Source organism: Oncorhynchus clarkii, chromosome 12 (assembly GCF_045791955.1).
Source record: "Oncorhynchus clarkii lewisi isolate Uvic-CL-2024 chromosome 12, UVic_Ocla_1.0, whole genome shotgun sequence".
NCBI lineage: Eukaryota > Metazoa > Chordata > Actinopteri > Salmoniformes > Salmonidae > Oncorhynchus > Oncorhynchus clarkii.
Genome location: NC_092158.1, coordinates 55046372 through 55065281, shown reverse-complemented (window position 1 = coordinate 55065281; position 18910 = coordinate 55046372). Strand labels below are relative to the sequence as shown.

General features: G+C 43.8%; 1 protein-coding gene across 3 annotated transcripts in view; it reads left to right on the top strand.

Moving 5' to 3' along the window:
- The first annotated feature begins 8990 nt into the window (after window positions 1–8990).
- The window catches only part of LOC139422081 (neuronal vesicle trafficking-associated protein 2-like), a 34616-nt gene continuing 24696 nt past the window's right edge, over window positions 8991–18910 (top strand). Inside the window, exons 1-2 of one of the 3 annotated variants that reach the window (XM_071173229.1) lie at window positions 8991–9150; window positions 9555–9709. In XM_071173229.1, the coding sequence (XP_071029330.1) occupies window positions 9581–9709 (129 nt within the window). In that variant the 5' untranslated portion in view covers window positions 8991–9150; window positions 9555–9580. Of the gene's footprint in view, window positions 9162–9554; window positions 9710–18910 lie in introns of all 3 variants that reach the window. The other 2 variants (XM_071173228.1, XM_071173227.1) reach the window with 2 other exon arrangements.

Sequence of the window (18910 nt, the reverse complement as noted above, 5' to 3'; positions counted from 1 at the left end):
TCTGGCTTCTTCACTTGCGGGATAGTCTTAGACCAGCCACCTGGACAGCTGACAAAACTGAGAACTATTTATGTCTGTAATAAAGCCCTTTTGTGAGGAGAAGCAAATTTTGATTGGCTGGGCCTGGCTCCCAAGTGGGTGGGCCTATGCCCTCCCAGGCCCACCCAAGGTTGCACCCCTGCCCAGTCGTGAAATCCATAGATTAGGGCCTAATCTTTTTTTTTTCAATTGACTGATTTCCTTATATTAACTGTAACTCAGTCAAATCTTTGAAATTGTTGCATGTTGCATTTATATTTTTGTTCAGTATAGAATAATAGTGACAAAAAACTTGGATGAAAGATCCAGATGACATCACGCCTGTCTCTCTGACAGTGGAGACAAAGGTTCTGCTGAGCCAATCCATTCTGCGACCGGGTGCCTGCCTCTCTCTCTTTCTCTCTCTGCCTCTGTAGCAGCCAGCAACCAGGTCACAGAGACATGGACCCCTCATTAAGCACATCTAGGCCGTGGTGTCTGGTAAGACTCATAGCAAGGAAAAGCCTCTGCCCTGGACATATCGTCCCTTAGGTAGTACATTTATAAGAATGAGTACTCTAGGACAAGAATTTGAAATCTCCTTAGATTATTGTTATTGATCACTGTTTTGGTCCTATGTGCCCTGGTCAAAAGTAGTGCACTGAACCCTTGAAACAAAGAATGTAACGTTGTGACTTCTGTTTCATGAAGGAGGGAAACGAGGTACATCATACTATGGGGAGTCGCACTCTCGCGACTTCGGTTGAAGGATCCTAAATCACGCCTGACAAAGCCAATGTGCCTCGATGGAAGAACCGCCTTCCACAGGTGATAAGCGTGAGGCTTGGATTCATTCCTTCAATTGAATAATGCTCTTCACCAAGCCCAGGAACGGGCGGTGCGGGGCCAAACAGGTGTTGTATCTCCTTTCCCTCCTTCAGGGAACAGTAGTTATAGTCAGAACATTACGTTTCCTTTTAAGTCAGTCAACTTCGGTAAAGCGTACTATGGGGAAATATAATCAGGCCCCAATGGCCCATGGCAGACAACCCAGACCTGACACCACCAGATGTGACAGTCTGGGTATTGAGCACACCTAAGTGACTGCCTAAGTGACTTTCACCTGTCCTTACCGTAAGCAAAAGTGTGTGGTGATGCCCGACTCACCGCAGCACAAATATCTCCTATAGTCAACCCTTTAAACAACACCCAAGATGCCGGTGAAGTGGGCGCTTACTCGTCTAGGTAACCCCTGCTCCTTGCTGCTATATGCCATGGGAAATATGCCACAATCATATCAAATCAAATCATATCAAAATCAAATCAAATTGTATTTGTCACATGCACCGAATACAACAGGTATTTCACCTTACAGTGAAATGCTTACATACAAGCCCTTAACCAACAATGCAGTTTTAAGAAAATACCTAAAAAAAAGTAACAAATAAAGTAACAAATAATTAAAGAGCAGCAATAAAATAACAATAGCGAGGCTATATACAGGGGGTACAGGTACAGAGTCAATGTGCGGGGGCACCGGTTAGTCGAGGTAATTGAGGTAATATGTACATGTAGGTAGAGTTATTAAAGTGACTATGCATAGATAATAGAGAGTAGCAGCAGCATAAAAGAGTGGAGTGGGGCAATGCAAATAGTCTGGGTAGCCATTTGATTGGAATTTCAGGAGTTTTATGGCTTGGAGTACAAGCTGTTTAGAAGCCTCTTGGACCTATACTTGGTGCTCCGGTACCACTTGCGGTAGCAGAGAGAACAGTCTATGACTAGGGTGGCTGGAGTCTTTGACAATTTTTAGGGCCTTCCTCTGACACTGCCTGGTATAGAGGTCCTGGATGGCAGGAAGCTTGGCCCCTGTGGTGTACTGGGCCGTACGCACTACCCCCTGTAGTGCCTTGCGGTCAGAGGCCGAGCAGTTGCCATACCAGGTAGTGATGGCCGACAGAGATGGCCACCTCGCTTCGCGTTCCTAGGAAACTATGCAGTTTTTTGTTTTTCTACGTGTTATTTCTTACATTGGTACCCCAGGTCATCTTAGGTTTCATTACATACAGTCGAGAAGAACTACTGAATATAAGAGCAGCGTCAACTTACCATCAGTACGACCAAGAATATGACTTTCCCGGAGCGGATCCTGTGTTCTGCCTTCCACCCAGGACAACGGAATGGATCCCAGCCTGCGACCCAAAACAGCGACGCCGTAAAAGGGGCAGACGAAGCGGTCTTCTGGTCAGGCTCCGGAGACGGGCACATCGCACACCACTCCCTAGCATACTACTCGCCAATGTCCAGTCTCTTGACAACAAGGTTGATGAAATCCGAGCAAGGGTAGCATTCCAGAGGGACATCAGGGACTGTAACGTTCTTTGCTTCACGGAAACATGGCTCACTCGAGAGACGCTATCGGAGTCGGTGCAGCCAGCTGGTTTCTCCACGCATTTCGCCGACAGAAACAAACATCTTTCTGGTAAGAAGAGCGGCGGGGGCGTATGCTTTATGGTTAACGAGACGTGGTGTGGTCACAACAACATACAGGAACTCAAGTCCTTCTGTTCACCTGATTTAGAATTCCTCACAATCAAATGTCGACCGCATTATCTACCAAGGGGATTCTCTTCGATTATAATCACAGCCGTATATATATTCCCCAAGCAGACACATCGATGGCTCTGAACGAACTTTATTTGACTCTTTGCAAACTGGAATCCATATATCCTGAGGCTGCATTCATTGTAGCTGGGGATTTTAACAAGGCTAATTTGAAAACAAGACAGCATATCGATTGCGCAACCAGGGCTGGTAAAACCTTGGATCATTGCTATTCTAACTTCCGCGATGCATATAAGGCCCTGCCCCGCCCTCCTTTCGGAAAAGCTGACCACGACTCCATTTTGTTGCTCCCTGCCTACCGACAGAAGCTAAAACAAGAAGCTCCCACGCTGAGGTCTGTTCAACGCTGGTCTGACCAATCTGATTCCACGCTCCAAGACTGCTTCCATCACGTGGACTGGGATATGTTTTGTATTGCGACAGACAACAACATTGACGAATACGCTGATTCGGTGAGCGAGTTCATTAGAACGTGCGTTGAAGATGTCGTTCCCATAGCAACGATTAAAACATTCCCAAACCAGAAACCGTGGATTGATGGCAGCATTCGCGTGAAACTGAAAGCGCGAACCACTGCTTTTAATCAGGGCAAGGTGACCGGAAACATGACCGAATACAAACAGTGTAGCTATTCCCTCCGCAAGGCAATCAAACAAGCTAAGCGTCAATATAGAGACAAAGTAGAATCGCAATTCAACGGCTCAGACACAAGAGGTATGTGGCAGTCAATCACGGATTACAGTCAATCACGGACTGCAGTCAATCACGGATTACAAAAAGAAAACCAGCCCAGTCACGGACCAGGATGCCTTGCTCCCAGGCAGACTAAATAACTTTTTGTCCGCTTTGAGGACAATACAGTGCCACTGACAAGGCCCGCAACCAAAACATGAGGACTCTCCTTCACTGCAGCCGAGGTGAGTAAAACATTTAAACGTGTTAACCCTTGCAAGGCTGCAGGCCCAGACGGCATCCCCAGCCGCGCCCTCAGAGCATGCGCAGACCAGCTGGCTGGTGTGTTTACGGACATATTCAATCGATCCCTATCCCAGTGTGCTGTTCCCACATGCTTCAAGAGGGCCACCATTGCTCCTGTTCCCAAGAAAGCTAAGGTAACTGAGCTAAACGACTTCCGTCACCATGAAGTGCTTTGAGAGACTAGTCAAGGACCATATCACCTCCACCCTACCTGACACCCTAGACCCACTCCAATTTGTTTACCGCCCAAATAGGTCCACAGACGATGCAATCTCAACCACACTGCACACTGCCCTAACCTATCTGGACAAGAGGAATACCTATGTGAGAATGCTGTTCATCGACTACAGCTCAGCATTTAACACCATAGTACCTTCCAAACTCGTCATCAAGCTCGAGACCCTGGGTCTCGACCCCGCCCTGTGCAACGGGGTACTGGACTTCCTGACGGGCCGCCCCCAGGTGGTGAGGGTAGGTAACAACATCTCCACCCCGCTGATCCTCAACACTGGGGCCCCACAAGGGTGCGTTCTGAGCCCTCTCCTGTACTCCCTGTTCACCCACGACTGCGTGGCCACGCACGTCTCCAACTCAATCATCAAGTTTGCGGACGACACAACAGTGGTAGGCTTGATGACCAACAACGACGAGACGGCCTACAGGGAGAAGGTGAGGGCCCTCGGAGTGTGGTGTCAGGAAAATAACCTCACACTCAACGTCAACAAAACTAAGGAGATGATTGTGGACTTCAGGAAACAGCAGAGGGAACACCCCCCTATCCACATCGATGGAACAGTAGTGGAGAGGGTAGCAAGTTTTAAGTTCCTCAGCGTACACATCACAGACAAACTGAATTGGTCCACCCACACAGACAGGAGGCTGAAGAAATTCGGCTTGTCACCAAAAGCACTCACAAACTTCTACAGATGCACAATCGAGAGCATCCTGTCGGGCTGTATCACCGCCTGGTACGGCAACTGCTCCGCCCACAACCGTAAGGCTCTCCAGAGGGTAGTGAGGTCTGCACAACGCATCACCGGGGGCAAACTACCTGCCCTCCAGGACACCTACACCACCCGATGTCACAGGAAGGCCATAAAGATCATCAAGGACAACAACCACCCGAGCCACTGCCTGTTCACCCCGCTATCATCCGAGGTCAGTACAGGTGCATCAAAGCTGGGACCGAGAGACTGAAAAACAGCTTCTATCTCAAGGCCATCAGACTGTTAAACAGCCACCACTAACATTGAGTGGCTGCTGCCAACACACTGACTCAACTCCAGCCACTTTAATAATGGGAATTGATGGGAATTGATGTAAAATATATCACTAGCCACTTTAAACAATGCTACTTAGTATAATGTTTACATACCCTACATTATTTATCTCATATGTATACGTATATACTGTACTCTATATCATCTACTGCATCTTTATGTAATACATGTATCACTAGCCACTTTAAACTATGCCACTTTGTTTACATACTCATCTCATATGTATATACTGTACGCGATACCATCTACTGCATCTTGCCTATGCCGCTCTGCACCATCACTCATTCATGTATCTTTATGTACATATTCTTTATCCCTTTACACTTGTGTGTATAAGGTAGTAGTTTTGGAATTGTTAGCTAGATTTACTCGTTGGTTATTACTGCATTGTCGGAACTAGAAGCACAAGCATTTCGCTACACTCGCATTAACATCTGCTAACCATGTGTATGTGACAAATACAATTTGATTTGATGCAACCCGTCAGTGAGAGAGACAATGCTTAGAGAACACCATGCACTGCCCGAAGTGAGAGTAAATGTGCTCTGCTCCACAGCAACAGGAAGCCAAGGTGAGGAGGAGGAGGAACCGAGTTCCCTCTGCCTGTTGATGTATGCCACCATTGTCATGTTGTCGGATCTGACCTGCACATCATGGCCCGGCAAACGCGGGACTAGGCGCCTAAATGTATGACACTGTCCATACTGCCCAAATTGAGTAACCATCGCACAGCGTGCCCCATCATTGGGGTGACGCATCTGTCATGACCACCTTGCGAGATATCACCTGGCCCATAGGAGCCCCTTGTGACAGCAGCCGGGGATCCCTCCACTGGACCAGTACCCAAAGGAATGTCGGGGACACCGGAATCGACCAGTTTAGGTGGCAAGATGCATCCAAGCTCATTGCTAGTACCCACTGCTGGAATGGCCGCGTCAATAATAGTCCCAGGGGAATGACCACTATCATAGAAGCTACTATCCCCAGTAGGAGCAGTAACTGGCAAAAACGTACTGTGAGCCCCAACCGAAAATGGGCCAAGCAGAGCTGGAACCCGAACATCTTCCCGTGACTGTTGCTATCAGCCAATCGTCCAGATAGTCCTATACCCTCAGCCCCTGGCTCCTTGTGGGTGCCAGAGCTACCTCCACCACCTTTGAAAAGATGGAGACGAGAAGCTCGTAGGCTTGTCTCTTTATGGAATCTCAGGAACTTTCTTTGACTTAGGTACATGGGCACATGAAAGTTTGCATCCTTTAGGTCAATGGTGGTGAACCAACGCATGGACTGGAACAGCCACTGATTTGTGAGCATCTTGAATTAGTAAACTCTGATGTTTGTTCAGGGCATGTATGTCTAGAATGGGGCGTAACCCCCTGTCCCTTTTCGGTTCCAGGAAATTCCTCCCTTAATACTGGTGCTGAGGCCAGGAGAACAGTCAACGTCTTGACGCCGCAGAAAAATAGGGTACGTACAACAATTTGTACCCCATTGTTATGGTTTGCATTACCCAGGGCAACACTGTGCATGCGAGCAGGCAATGAGTCTCCCGTAAAGGGCCATCTGAGGGGGCATGACGTCTGTCGTGGACTGGCAGAAATAGGTTATTTTTGTATCTTTAAAAAAAAATCTCCACCACTCTTGATAACCTTGTGTCTGAATGTGTAGGAGGGACATGCTTTACTGAACTCACTGAAACTCCTGGAGCCGTCCAGAGACACCAAGTTATCATCCTAACCTGGGCTTTGTATGTAACCAACTGTCTCACTATCTCCCTGTCGGGATGCTAATTCCATCTGTTCCGACCACAGCCCCAAGTCTCTCTCCTCTTCCGGCACCTCAGTCCAAGCCGAGGTACCTGCATTTGGGAAAGGAAAGTCGCCATCGGTAACTCCAAGCTTCCTCAAGAATGCTACATGTCTTTCCAGGGAGTTTGTCCGCACGTACGTGGCAATGGTTCGAGCGAGGGCCACCTGAGCGTGTTCTAAGCCAAGACAAACTACACAAATCGTGAGTATCTTTCATAGAAATACTATAACCGCATGACTGGGGTCATGATCTCCACCACAAACCCGGCATAGCCACACGTTTCGGTTGCTTTCTTAGCCTTCTTACTCATTGTGCTAGCAAATTGTTTGTGATTAGGAAACTAATGAGAACAAGTACAAACTTCAGCACAAAACGTCCAGCAGGTGAGCAGGCTATAACACAATGCAACAGTTTAAACAGTCTCATTTTCCAATTGTTTGTTTTAGTAGCGTGAATCGTTCCCGTTCACACCGAGATGAAGAGAGGAATGATTGAAGGAATTAAACCTAGCCTCATGCTTATCACCTGTGGACGGCAGGTTCCCAGCGTGGCATGGATTTTATTGGCCCTGTCAGGCTTGATTGTTGAACCTTCAAGCGAAGTCGCGAGAGTGCTACTCCCCATAGTATGTTGTGACGAAGTTGGCTGACTGAAAGGGAACCATGCATGTGCGTTTAAAGGGAACCATGCATGTGCGTTTAAAGGGAACCATGCATGTGCGTTTAGAAAAATTAAGACATTGTCAAAAAAAATAATGGGGGGGGGGGGGATTTGTACACCACATCAAGTGTCATTATTAAAAGAAATCTCTCTTTCAATTCTACTTCTTTTCAATTGTACTTTACTTATATTTTCCATACTTTTTTATATTCATGAAGTCTATTTAATTATTTTCAAAAGGCACATATGTGGTTCTTGGATGCATCCACTATTTTTATCACTGAGTGTACAAAACATTGAGAACACCTGCTCTTTCCATGACATAAACTGACTAGATTAATCCAGATGAAAGCTATAATTCCTTATTGATGTCACTTGAAAAATCCACTTCAATCAGAGTAGATGAAGGGGAGGATACAGGTTAAATAAGGATTTTTAAGCCTTGAGACAATTGAGACATGGATTGTGTATGTGTGCCATTCAGAGGGTGAACGGGCAAGTCAAAAGATTTATATAAGTGCCTTTGAACGGGGTATGGTAGTAGGAGCCAGGTGCACCGGTTTGTGTCAAGAACTGCAACGCTGCTGGGTTTTTCACGCTCAACAGTTTCCTGAATGTATCACGAATGGTCCACCACCCAAAGAACATCCAGCCAACTTCACACAACTGTGGGAAGTATTGGAGTCAACATGGGCCAGCATTCTGTGGAATGCTTTGGACACCTTGAAGAGTCCATGCCCTGACGAATTGAGGCTATTCTGAGGGCAGAAGTTTGTTTCTCTAGGTAAGGGACAAATGGAGCTTGGGTTAGGGTTATGTTTGAAGTTAGCATTAAGGCTGTAATAATAACTGCAAACCCGAACCCTTAAAGGGTATTGCAATGGCCCTACAGCTGTAATGCTAAGCACAAACCACAAACCTAATAGGGTCTCCCCCCCCCCCCCCCCCCCCCAGCTCCCAATTCCACATGCTTTACTTGTTCATACAGTAGATTGATGGGATGGGTGCATGTTTTCATGTATATTTGTGCCCTCTTGTGGTGTTTAGTGGAACAGATTTTGGAATTGATGGCCAGATTAAACAGGTGGACAACACAGCCCTTTAATATAACGTACATACAGACAGTTAAAACATAGGCTAACACTTTCAATGCACTAGATTTATATTTGATGATGGACAGATCATTGCCTTTCTCATCTGATTATCTTTTACATTAATTGTGGCATAGGGGCTGGATATACAAAACAGATGGCTTGGGACGGGGACCTTTCTTGACATTAAATCACTTTTGATGTCTCAAAACATCTGTCAAATTTGGACTTTGAAGTGCAATAATGCCCCTTTTTACGGTCTTGCACTTTAGTCCTTCTTTACCAAGCCTATATAGCCTCCAGTAGATAGACTATTATGCAGAGGGAGAGATACAGACACGGCACAGTTCTAACGTTGTCTCTAGGTGGCGATAAAGACTAAAAAACACAACTAAATGGGGTTTGTGGTCTTTTTCAAGTCAGGCATAACAAATGTGCGATTTCATTCAAAAATCCCCCTAGCGGCGCCAGATGCAAGCATAAAGTGAGGAGGCAGTGTTTGGAATTGGGTTCTGGGTTGCCTACGGAGCCCTCTAGTCTCTGCAGCGATCGGGCTGTCTAGTTCCCTGCATCAGCATCGCTGAGCTTTGATTGCAACTCCGCCCGGTCTGCCTGCATGCATCTGCTCCTTGCATCCTGTCTTTGATATAACAAAACAGCAGACGAAGAAACGAAAAGGACTTATACAAGTGCGTCCATCGTAAGTAGATGTTTTAGTTTGAGCTCTTTTGTTTTTGGACGAAAAGAATGGCGAAGTAGTCTAGGCTAGGCTACTGCAGGTGCATCCCTATGCAGTTACCCTATGAACGGATATAAGATTTATTTTGACGCCTGCTCTATGGCGCTGGAAAATGGGATTTTCCATCTTTTTTTTTTTTCCACCACCAATATTTAATTTATCCAATATTTAGAAAATTAAAACGAGCGTTTTATTAGACTGTAAAAAAAGTATAATTATAAAGTTAAAGTTCAAATCCGATGTATGTAATTTAATGTTCAAAGAAAAAACATTGATTTGCGTGCTCAGTAGATGTTTTATTGTATGATAAATTAGACATGTACAATTAACTAACAGTGTCTGTCATATTTACAGCATCTACTATTTTTCTATTGGTAAAGATGGTTAAACTGGGGAGCAATCTACAAGACAAAGGCGCTAAACCGGTCAGTGTGGAGGATGGCTTCCAAAACGTGCCGCTCATCACCCCTCTGGATGTCGGTAATCTCCAGTATGGAGCCCCAGACAAGGTAAAATGGACTGTCTGTCTGCTGAGATTTCCTCTGATTCACACACACTCCTTGATTTATGGCCAAAGCCATTACATAATAAAACAGCAAACCCATCTCTTTGTCATCTCAATTGCCCTGTTGCCTCCTTTGTTTAAAGCACAGATTAAAGAAGCCCTTGTTGTTTATAACTGGGATGCACGTCATCCATTCTAGGAAACCAGCAAACATGTCATCCCTAATTTACTTTGACAAGGGGTTTTATTTTTGAACCAGACTGCGTCTTATTACACAGGATGATTCATGAATTGACTAAAGCCATATAACAGTTTCGATTATTACATTTCCAGTGCTGCCTCACTGAACTGAATATGTTAATATGATTGATATGAGTGATGATATTTCTAATTGTTTAATAATGCACATAATTTAATCTTACTTTGAAGTGATTTTCAATCAAAACAGCTCCATATGATCAAAGTAGTTTAGAATATATATTTTTTCCATAGGAGTGAAGGACAGATCCTTTGTTGTGTTATCACAAGGCCTACAGTACCTACTGAAGTCATTTCATGCATGTTTGACTTCAGGAGTGAATGCTGATATGCTGAAATGATGCTCCTCTGTGATTTATTTGTCAGCTCCCAGCCTATCATAAGGCTTGTGTTTGGCTTATTTGATCAGCAGCACAGAAGAGCCCATGGCCCCATGCAGGCTGAACCCGTCACTCTGTAGTAAACATTAGGGGAAGAGCCCTGGCACCTTTGCAGAGTGGTGTTTCAGCCCTCGTCTTGGATTCTGCTGTCTTAACCATGCCGGCCCGAGGAGGAATTGGAGCACCATTCAGGATTTTCAATGGGTTGATAAATGCCTCTAAATGTTAAAAAAAAGAAAAAAAGATTTACCATGCAGAGGGTCAGCTAAGTACATATTTTGTGGTTGTTTGGAGATGGAGTTGTTGAAGTGGACTAGGTGCCATGCCAGTAGATTTCCCCAAGGTGGTTGGAGAAAGGAAAAATGTAAAGACTCATACAGCCTTGGAAAATACCAAAGATTTCGTTTTTTATGCGGAATTATTGACATTTGAAACAGTAGAGTTAAGGCTCATTTCATGACGTGTTTACAGTGGTCCTGTGTTTGCTGAACAGGGCAAATTACATGGCTCAAGAAACACAAGGAAATCAGATGGTTTGAATAGGCTACTTGGTTTGTCGTCTTTGAATATATGAAGAGTAGAACTCACTAGCTCCTTTTCAACCTGGTTCTAACATGCAACCTTTGTCCTGATCTTGTCCACATTCTGATTGTGCCCACATTTTTAGACAAGTGTAGACAATCAAAAGATACATTGTGATCTGATTGTGATCAGATCTTCCTGCCCACCTCCGGAGGTAGTCAGGCAGGCATTGTGTCTGGATATCTTACAAGTGTAGATGGATCTGGACAGTAAAAACATTTTAATCATCGTTATTCCACCCTCTAAAATCATTGACTTATGGCATCAATATGTGTCAAAATAAATATTACGAAAGAATGTCAAATAACTTGCATATAGGGAGGGATGCGGACACAGTGGAGCAGACAAGAAAATGTGGCCACAATCATAATGTGAACAAGATCAGGACACATTAGAACCGGGTCTAAATGAGGCTACAGTCTCCAGATTCCACTCAAAGAACGGTCATTCTTGTATCCAGTTCATCCCTGTCAGAGATTGAGAGGTGGTCCATGCAGGCTCTCAGAGCTCTGGGGGCAGTGGTGTGAGTAGAGTGGGCACAGGGCGGTTTCGTTGGGCTATACAGATAAGCCATAGCAGTGGGAACAGTTCACATTCTGCTTTACGCAGATTCTATTTTCACCCTCATGTAAAACGCCTCCCAAGCCTGAGGTGATGCTACAGTACCATGTTTCTCAGAGTTTCTTGGCTGTATGAAAATAATGTCCCTGTATTACCTTTAAAACATTTCTCAGATGGATGTATAAAAAAAAGATGTTTGAAATAGACGAAAAGGAAAGTCAACCATTACTCCCCCTCCGAATAATATACACATTGTACCTTCAAAAAGAACACTGTGGGTTTAAGTCCATTCTGTCATCCTGTGTGGGAGGAGTTGTCAGTGAGCTACAGATGTTTTTATCGTTCTAACCACTGCTGGCTGTGGGACCAGGGCTACACAGGGCTACTGGGCAGCAGTGAGACAAACGTGCCTGATAAACACAATCCTCAGTAGGCCAGTGCTGAGGGAATGGGGAGGAATTAGCCTTGATCCCATCTGGACGGCCGGGGATGCGCCTACAGGGGCACCAATATCTTGATTGGATGGACAGTGATTTCAGGGAAACTAGCAGAGCTTGACTAGAAATGGTTGACCTGCGGAGTGTAGTGGAGAGTGGTACATGCAGCACTTTGAATAAATCATTTTCTTAAGAATTGAGGCTCCAGGCTGGGCCTTATTATTGCACTTCTTTCAAGAACAAGCTGCCGTTTGCCAAAGTGAACTGGATGACTTATCACTTGGCCCAGAGATCTGAGAGCCTGTTGGATGAGGGATGCCATGTTGTTACTCTGTACAGTATAAATTAGTCAATATATAACTGCAGTGCTTTTTAGTAAAGTGAACACATCAAAACATCAAAAAGAATATAGCATATGTAAAGAGCATATTTGGGTGCTTTGTATCATGGTATTCTTCCTTTGGAGTTTCCGTTTCACCTCATTACTCCTGGTAGCAGTGATGCAGTGATTCATGTGCATTATTCAGACAGGAAGTCATGGGATACGTCCCAAATGGCAGCCTAGTCCTTATTTGGTGCACTACTTTTGACCAAGCCCTATCCCTAAAAGTATTGCACCATTGAGAGCATCTTGACTGGCTGCATCACCTCTTGGTATGGCAACTGCTTGGCATCTGACTGCAAGGCGCTACAGAGGGTAGTGCATACGGCCCAGTACATCACTAGGGCCGGCTCCCTGCCTTCCAGAACCTCTATACCAGGCGGTATCAGGGGATGACCCAGCCACCCAAGTCATAGACTGTTCTCTCTGCTACTGCATAGCAAGTGCACCAAGTCTGGAACCAACAGGACCCTGAACAGCTTCTACCCCCAAGCCATAAGACTGCTAAATAGTTTGTTACATAGTCCGGGCAGCTATTGGTTAACTATCTGCATTGACTTTTTTTGCACTAACTTTTTTGACACGTCACATACGCATCTGCTACTGTTTATTATCTATCCCGTCACTTAGTCACTTTATCCCTACCTACAGTGTCTTCGGGAAGTAATCAGACCCCTTGACGTTTTCCACATTTTGTTAGGTTACAGCCTTATTCTAAAATTGATTAAGTAGTTTTTCCCCCCTCATCAATCTACACACAATACCCCATTATGGCAAAGCAAAAATAGTTTTTTAAGACATTTTTGCTAATGTATTAAAAATAAAAAATAAACAGAAAATAAATGTACTTAAGTATTCAGACCCTTTATTCAGTTCTTTGTTGAAGCACTTTTGGCATCGATTACAGCCTCGAGTCTTCTTGGGTATGACGCCACTGTCCAAGCTTGGAACACCTGCATTTCTAATGTGTCCTGAACTTGTCCACATTATGATTGTGGCCACATTTTCAGACATGCGTCTTCTCTACAGAATCTCTCAAGCTCTGTCAGGTTGGATGGGGAACATTGCTGCAAAGTTACTTTCAGGTCTCTCCAGAGATGTTCGATCGGGTTCAAGTCCGGGCTCTGGCTGGGCCACTCAAGGACATTCAGAGACTTGTCCCGAGGCCACTCCTGTGTTGTCTTGGCTGTGTGCTTAGGGTCGTTGTCCTGTTGGAAAGTGAACCTTCACCCCAGTCTGATGTCCTGAGCGCTCTGAAGCAGGTTTTCATCAAGGATCTCTCTGTGCTTCGCTCTGTTAGTCTTTGCCTCGATCCTGACTAATCTACCAGTCCCTCCCTCTGAAAAACATCCACACAGCATGATGCTGCCATCACCATGCTTCACCGTAGGGATGGTGCCAGGTTTCCCCCAAACGTGAAGCTTGGCATTCAGGCCAAAGAGTTCAATCATGGTTTCTCATGGTCTGAGAGTCTTTAGGTGCCTTTTGGCAAACTCCAAGCGGGCTGTCATGTGCCTTTTACTGAGGAGTGGCTTCTGTCTGGCCACTCTACCATAAAGGCCTGCTTGGTGGAGTGCTGCAGAGATGGTTGTCCTTCTGGAAGGTTATCCCATCTCCACAGAGGAACTCTGAATTTCTGTCAGAGTGATCTCCCCCGATTGCTCAGTTTGTCTGGGCAGCCAGCTCTAGGAAGAGTCTTGGTGGTTCCAAACTTCTTCCATTTAAGAATGATAAAGCCACTGTGTTCTTGGGAACCTTCAATGCTGCAGACATTTTTTGATACCCTTCCCCAGATCTGTGCCTCAACACAATCTTGTCTCGGAGCTCTACGGACAATTCCTTCGACCTCATGGCTTGGTTTTTGTTCTGACATGCACTGTCAACCCTGGGACCGTATATAGACAGGTGTGTGCCTTTCCACATGATGTCCAATAATTTGTTGTAGAAACATCTCAAGGATGATCAATGGAAACAGGAGGCACCTGAGCTCAATTTGGAGTCTCATAGCAAAGAGTCTGAATACTTATGTAAATAAGCAATTTTTTAATTAGTAAAACAATGGGGGGAAAAAAGGTCTGAACCTGTTTTTTGCTTTGTCATTATGGGCTGGTGTGTGTAGATTGTAGATTTAGAATAAGGCATCACCAGTGGTGATTTTAAAATGTAAATATTGGTGGCGCAAATTTTAGTAAAAGTGGGATGAATGCCAGCAAAGCTACTACACAACACAACACTAAACAATGCATTAATTGCAATATAACGGTGACAAACGGTGCCCACAAACTGTTAGGGCCTACATAAAACCGTCCCAACAGCAGTCCAAACCTCTTACCACTGCTACATCTGGCTATCAGCGGAGCTTTGTCTGGCAGCAAAACAGTTAATTCAGCCTCATATACTGCCTTTAAAAAAAAACATAGCTGATATGGCTGACTTGCTTTAGCAAATATGGTTTCTAATGACAATTGAGATGTACAAACTATGGCATAAGGGGACAACAAGCAGATAAGAGGCAATCTGTAATTTCAATTAAGACATTAATGAGCGAGCTAGGACGGACGTAGTCAATATAACTATTTGTTTAGCACTTTTGAAATGTACAGCGACAGAATTCAGAACATGGGCCGTTCTTACAGTGTTCTCCCGGTACACCAAATGTACACCAAGTCAGAACCGTAGGATAACTAAAGGGGGTGTATAAGCAGACAATGAAAGCTCTTAAAATCTTTGATGATTACATTTCTCTAAAACAGGTTATAGGCTACATGTACCACCAAGTCAGAATAGTAGGCGAAATTAAGAGGGGTAAATTGACTAAATTATTAGGGTGAGGCACATGGGCTACTAACATCTTACTACACAACATACTTAGTTTTACTTTCATAGCTAAAGTATACATATCCCCCTGGCATATTACATCATTTATGCAGCAGCATACAATACATTTTTGGACACCTTGTTGTGCTGTGCTCACTTGAACAGGAAGGTGGTGCAGCGGTCCTTCGTGGGCAAATTTTGTCATCAAAGTCTGGCATTCTCTGGATTTATGGTGCTTTCAAAACAACTGGGAACAAGGTTGAATAATGATGTCATTGATCTTTATGTCGTAGCTCTAGAAAGTTGAGTTGGGTGACCGTTCAAAACATATTTTCTGGGTCGGAGCTTGTTTATTTCCGACTTTCCAGTTGTCTTGAACTCACTGAAGTGAAGTTTTCGCAGTTCCTAGTTAAAAGTTGTTTTGAGCGCGACACAAATCATGCTTCATTGACAGCATGGCCAATGTTGAACGTTTATCATTTTAAACTTGAAAAAGAGCCCCTTAATACCAAATTTGGGACCATCACTCATTGTTGAATTTATGTCCAATGGCTGTTCAGCACCGATACGTTTTATCTATAATTTCTCTTTATTATTTATCTTCATATGACAAGGATAAAAAATGATTTTCTAGTAGATTGTCGACTTGATTCATGATGATGACTGCTAGCTAAGGTTTTGAAATTATGATGTTGACATGATCAGCCCAATCAAAGCTACTGTACATATAACGTGATTTGACGTCATTTTATCTGTGGCCAATGACCCTGAGCCTTCTTGGATTGGCTCTTCTAATGTAACTCTATGGCAGCACCCAAGAGGCTCGAATTTTCGATGTCTCCCCTTAGACTTGGCGTTGACGTAGTATCCCTATGAGTGACAGAACACTGAGTCAATCACGGCGCAACGCTCCGTATTTTCTGCTGGTTTGCCCCACCACCACAGAAAGCACTGATCTAGTCTGAAACACCTGCATTTTGGAGCTGCCTTACTCAAGAAAACAAAAAAGAGACCATGCTTGAATGTGACTTTATTAACTCAATGATACAGTTGAAGTCGGAAGTTTACATCCACTTAGGTTGGAGTCATTAAAACTAGTTATTCAACCACTCCACAAATGTATTGTTAACAAATTATAGTTTTAGCAAGTTGGTTAGGACATCTACTTTGTGCATGACACAAGTACTTTTTCCAACAATTGTTTACAGACAGATTATTTCACTTATAATTCATGGTATCACAATTCCAGTGGGTCAGAAGTTTACATACGCTAAGTTGACTGCGCCTTTAAACAGCTTGGAAAATTCCAGAAAATGATGTCATGGCTTTAGAAGCTTCTGATAGGCTAATTGACATAATTTGAGTCAATTGGAGGTGTATTTGTGGATCTTTTTTAAGGCCTACCTTCAAACTCAGTGCCTCTTTGCTTGACATCATGGGAAAATCAAAAGAAATCAGCCAAGACCTCAGAAAAAAAATTGTAGACCTCCACAAGTATGAACCAGACAATTTCCAATTTCTAAACACCATGGGACCTTACAGCCGTCATACCGCTCAGGAAGGAGTTGCGTTCTGTCTCCTAGAGATGAACGTACTTTAGTGCGAAAAGTGAAAATCAATCGCAGAACAACAGCAAATGACATTGTGAAGATGCTGGAGGAAACAGGCACAAAAGTATCAATATCCACAGTAAAACGAGTCCTACATCGACATAAGCTGAAAGTCCGCTCAGCACATGGGGCACATGCTCCAAAACCGCCATAAAAAAACAGACTACGGCAGCTGCACATGGGGACAAAGATTGTACTTTTTGGAGAAATGTCCTCTGGTCTGATGAAACAAAAATAGAACTCTTTGGCCATAATGACCATCGTTATGTTTGGAGGAAAAACGGGGAGGCTTGCAAGCTGAAGAACACCATCCCAACCGTGAAGCACAGGGGTGGCATCATGTTGTGGCAGTGCTTTGTTGCAGGAGGGACTGGTGCACTTCACAAAATAGATGGCACCATAGATAAAGGAAAATTATGTGGATATATTGAAGCAACATCTCAAGACATCAGTCAGGAAGTTAAAGCTTGGTCGAAAATGGGTCTTCCAAATGGACAATGACCCCAAGCATACTTCCAAAGTTGTGGCAAAATTGGCTTAAGGACAACAAAGTCAAAGTATTGGAGTGGCCATCACAAAGCCCTGACCTCAATCCTATAGAAAATGTGTGGGCAGAACTGGAAAAGCGTGTGTGAGCAAGGAGGCCTGAAAGAAATGAAATAAATAAAAGCTGAAATAAATCATTCTCTCTGCTATTATTCTGACATTTCACATTCTTAAAATAAAGTGGTGATCCTAACTGATCTAAGACAGGGAATTTTTACCAGGATTACATGTCAGGAATTGTGAACAAACTGAGTTTAAATGAGGTGTATGTAAACTTCTGACTTCAACTGTATATACTTATTTTACATTGTTTGCAAACTGATATGGGACACACATTAATGCCAAAATAAGGCTCCCCCAAAAAAATATTTATACACTACTGGTCAAAAGTTTTAGGACACCTACTCATACAAGGGTTTTTCTTTATTTTTACTATTTTATACATTGTACAATAGCATCAGCATCAACTTCCGGTAGACAGGCAAAGTGCTAGTACGCTCAACTGAAAGGGATACCGTTCGTTTACAGTATGCTAAAATGAACTAATAGTATATAGAAGGTAGTATATATTCATTATGTATGTAGTATACAATTTGTTAGTATGGGTATTCGAACACAGCTCTTGTCTTTTTATGGGGCCCACGTCATAAGAACTATAGTCAAAAGTTTGTTGTTTTATTGTGTGTAGCAATGTCACATAACATTTTATTTAATTGAGACAATAAAGCCTTTTCATTGTTAAAATAGGTCTATGATTTTTTTTCTCTTAAAAAAATGAATACTCTTGCAAGTATTCAAATTCTAACGTCCGTTTGGATATTTGAATAACCGTGCCCATCCTTTATTATTAGCCATTTTGATCCATGTAAATCATAATGCAAATACAGTCCCTTTTGGATTATATGACTCAGGAGAAGCTCCTAGTACTTCCATTGACTAGAATTACCTACCTGGGAAACTGCAGGTCCTCACCCAAGGGTAGCCTAACCATTGCTTTTATCTATGAATGAGAAATGAAATGACAGTGGTAATGATAACAGGGTCTCTCAAATAATAAAGGGGAGCATGGAGAGAAAAATGGGTGCAGACAGCCTGGTAATTCGGGGGGAAAATTAAATGTCAAAGTGATCGGGAGGGAGTCGGAGAGGCTGTAATTGCAGTAGCCGAGTCTCCTCTTGGAGACTTCAGGATAATATAATGCCATTCATTCCAGATTGTGAGTTGGAGAGTGGAGGTACCAGGGGTTTGTGGAAGGCGTAATTATTTTGGAAATATATTCCTTGATCCATCATTACTGGAAGTGCTAGCGTCACTCAGTTCCTGTGCTTTTGTCAAGTTAGAGAGGTTCAGGTGAATAGTGTCTAATAGCTGAGAGAAACAGTACAGTGGCCTGTAGAAGTGATAAGGAACCAGCAGTACAAACCGCTGAATTCATCAGTCATTTACCGCATAGGTACTTTCTGCCGACACCTTAGGTGTAACATTCATACAAGCAGCCAAATGAGGCTCACACTTGCACATTTGTATCTCTCTCTCTCCCCCTCTGTATTTTGACTGCAATTCTGAGCCAATTTCAGTGAAGAATAGCAGAGTGACATTACTAGGACAGACCCCTGCTTACCCAGCTCTCTG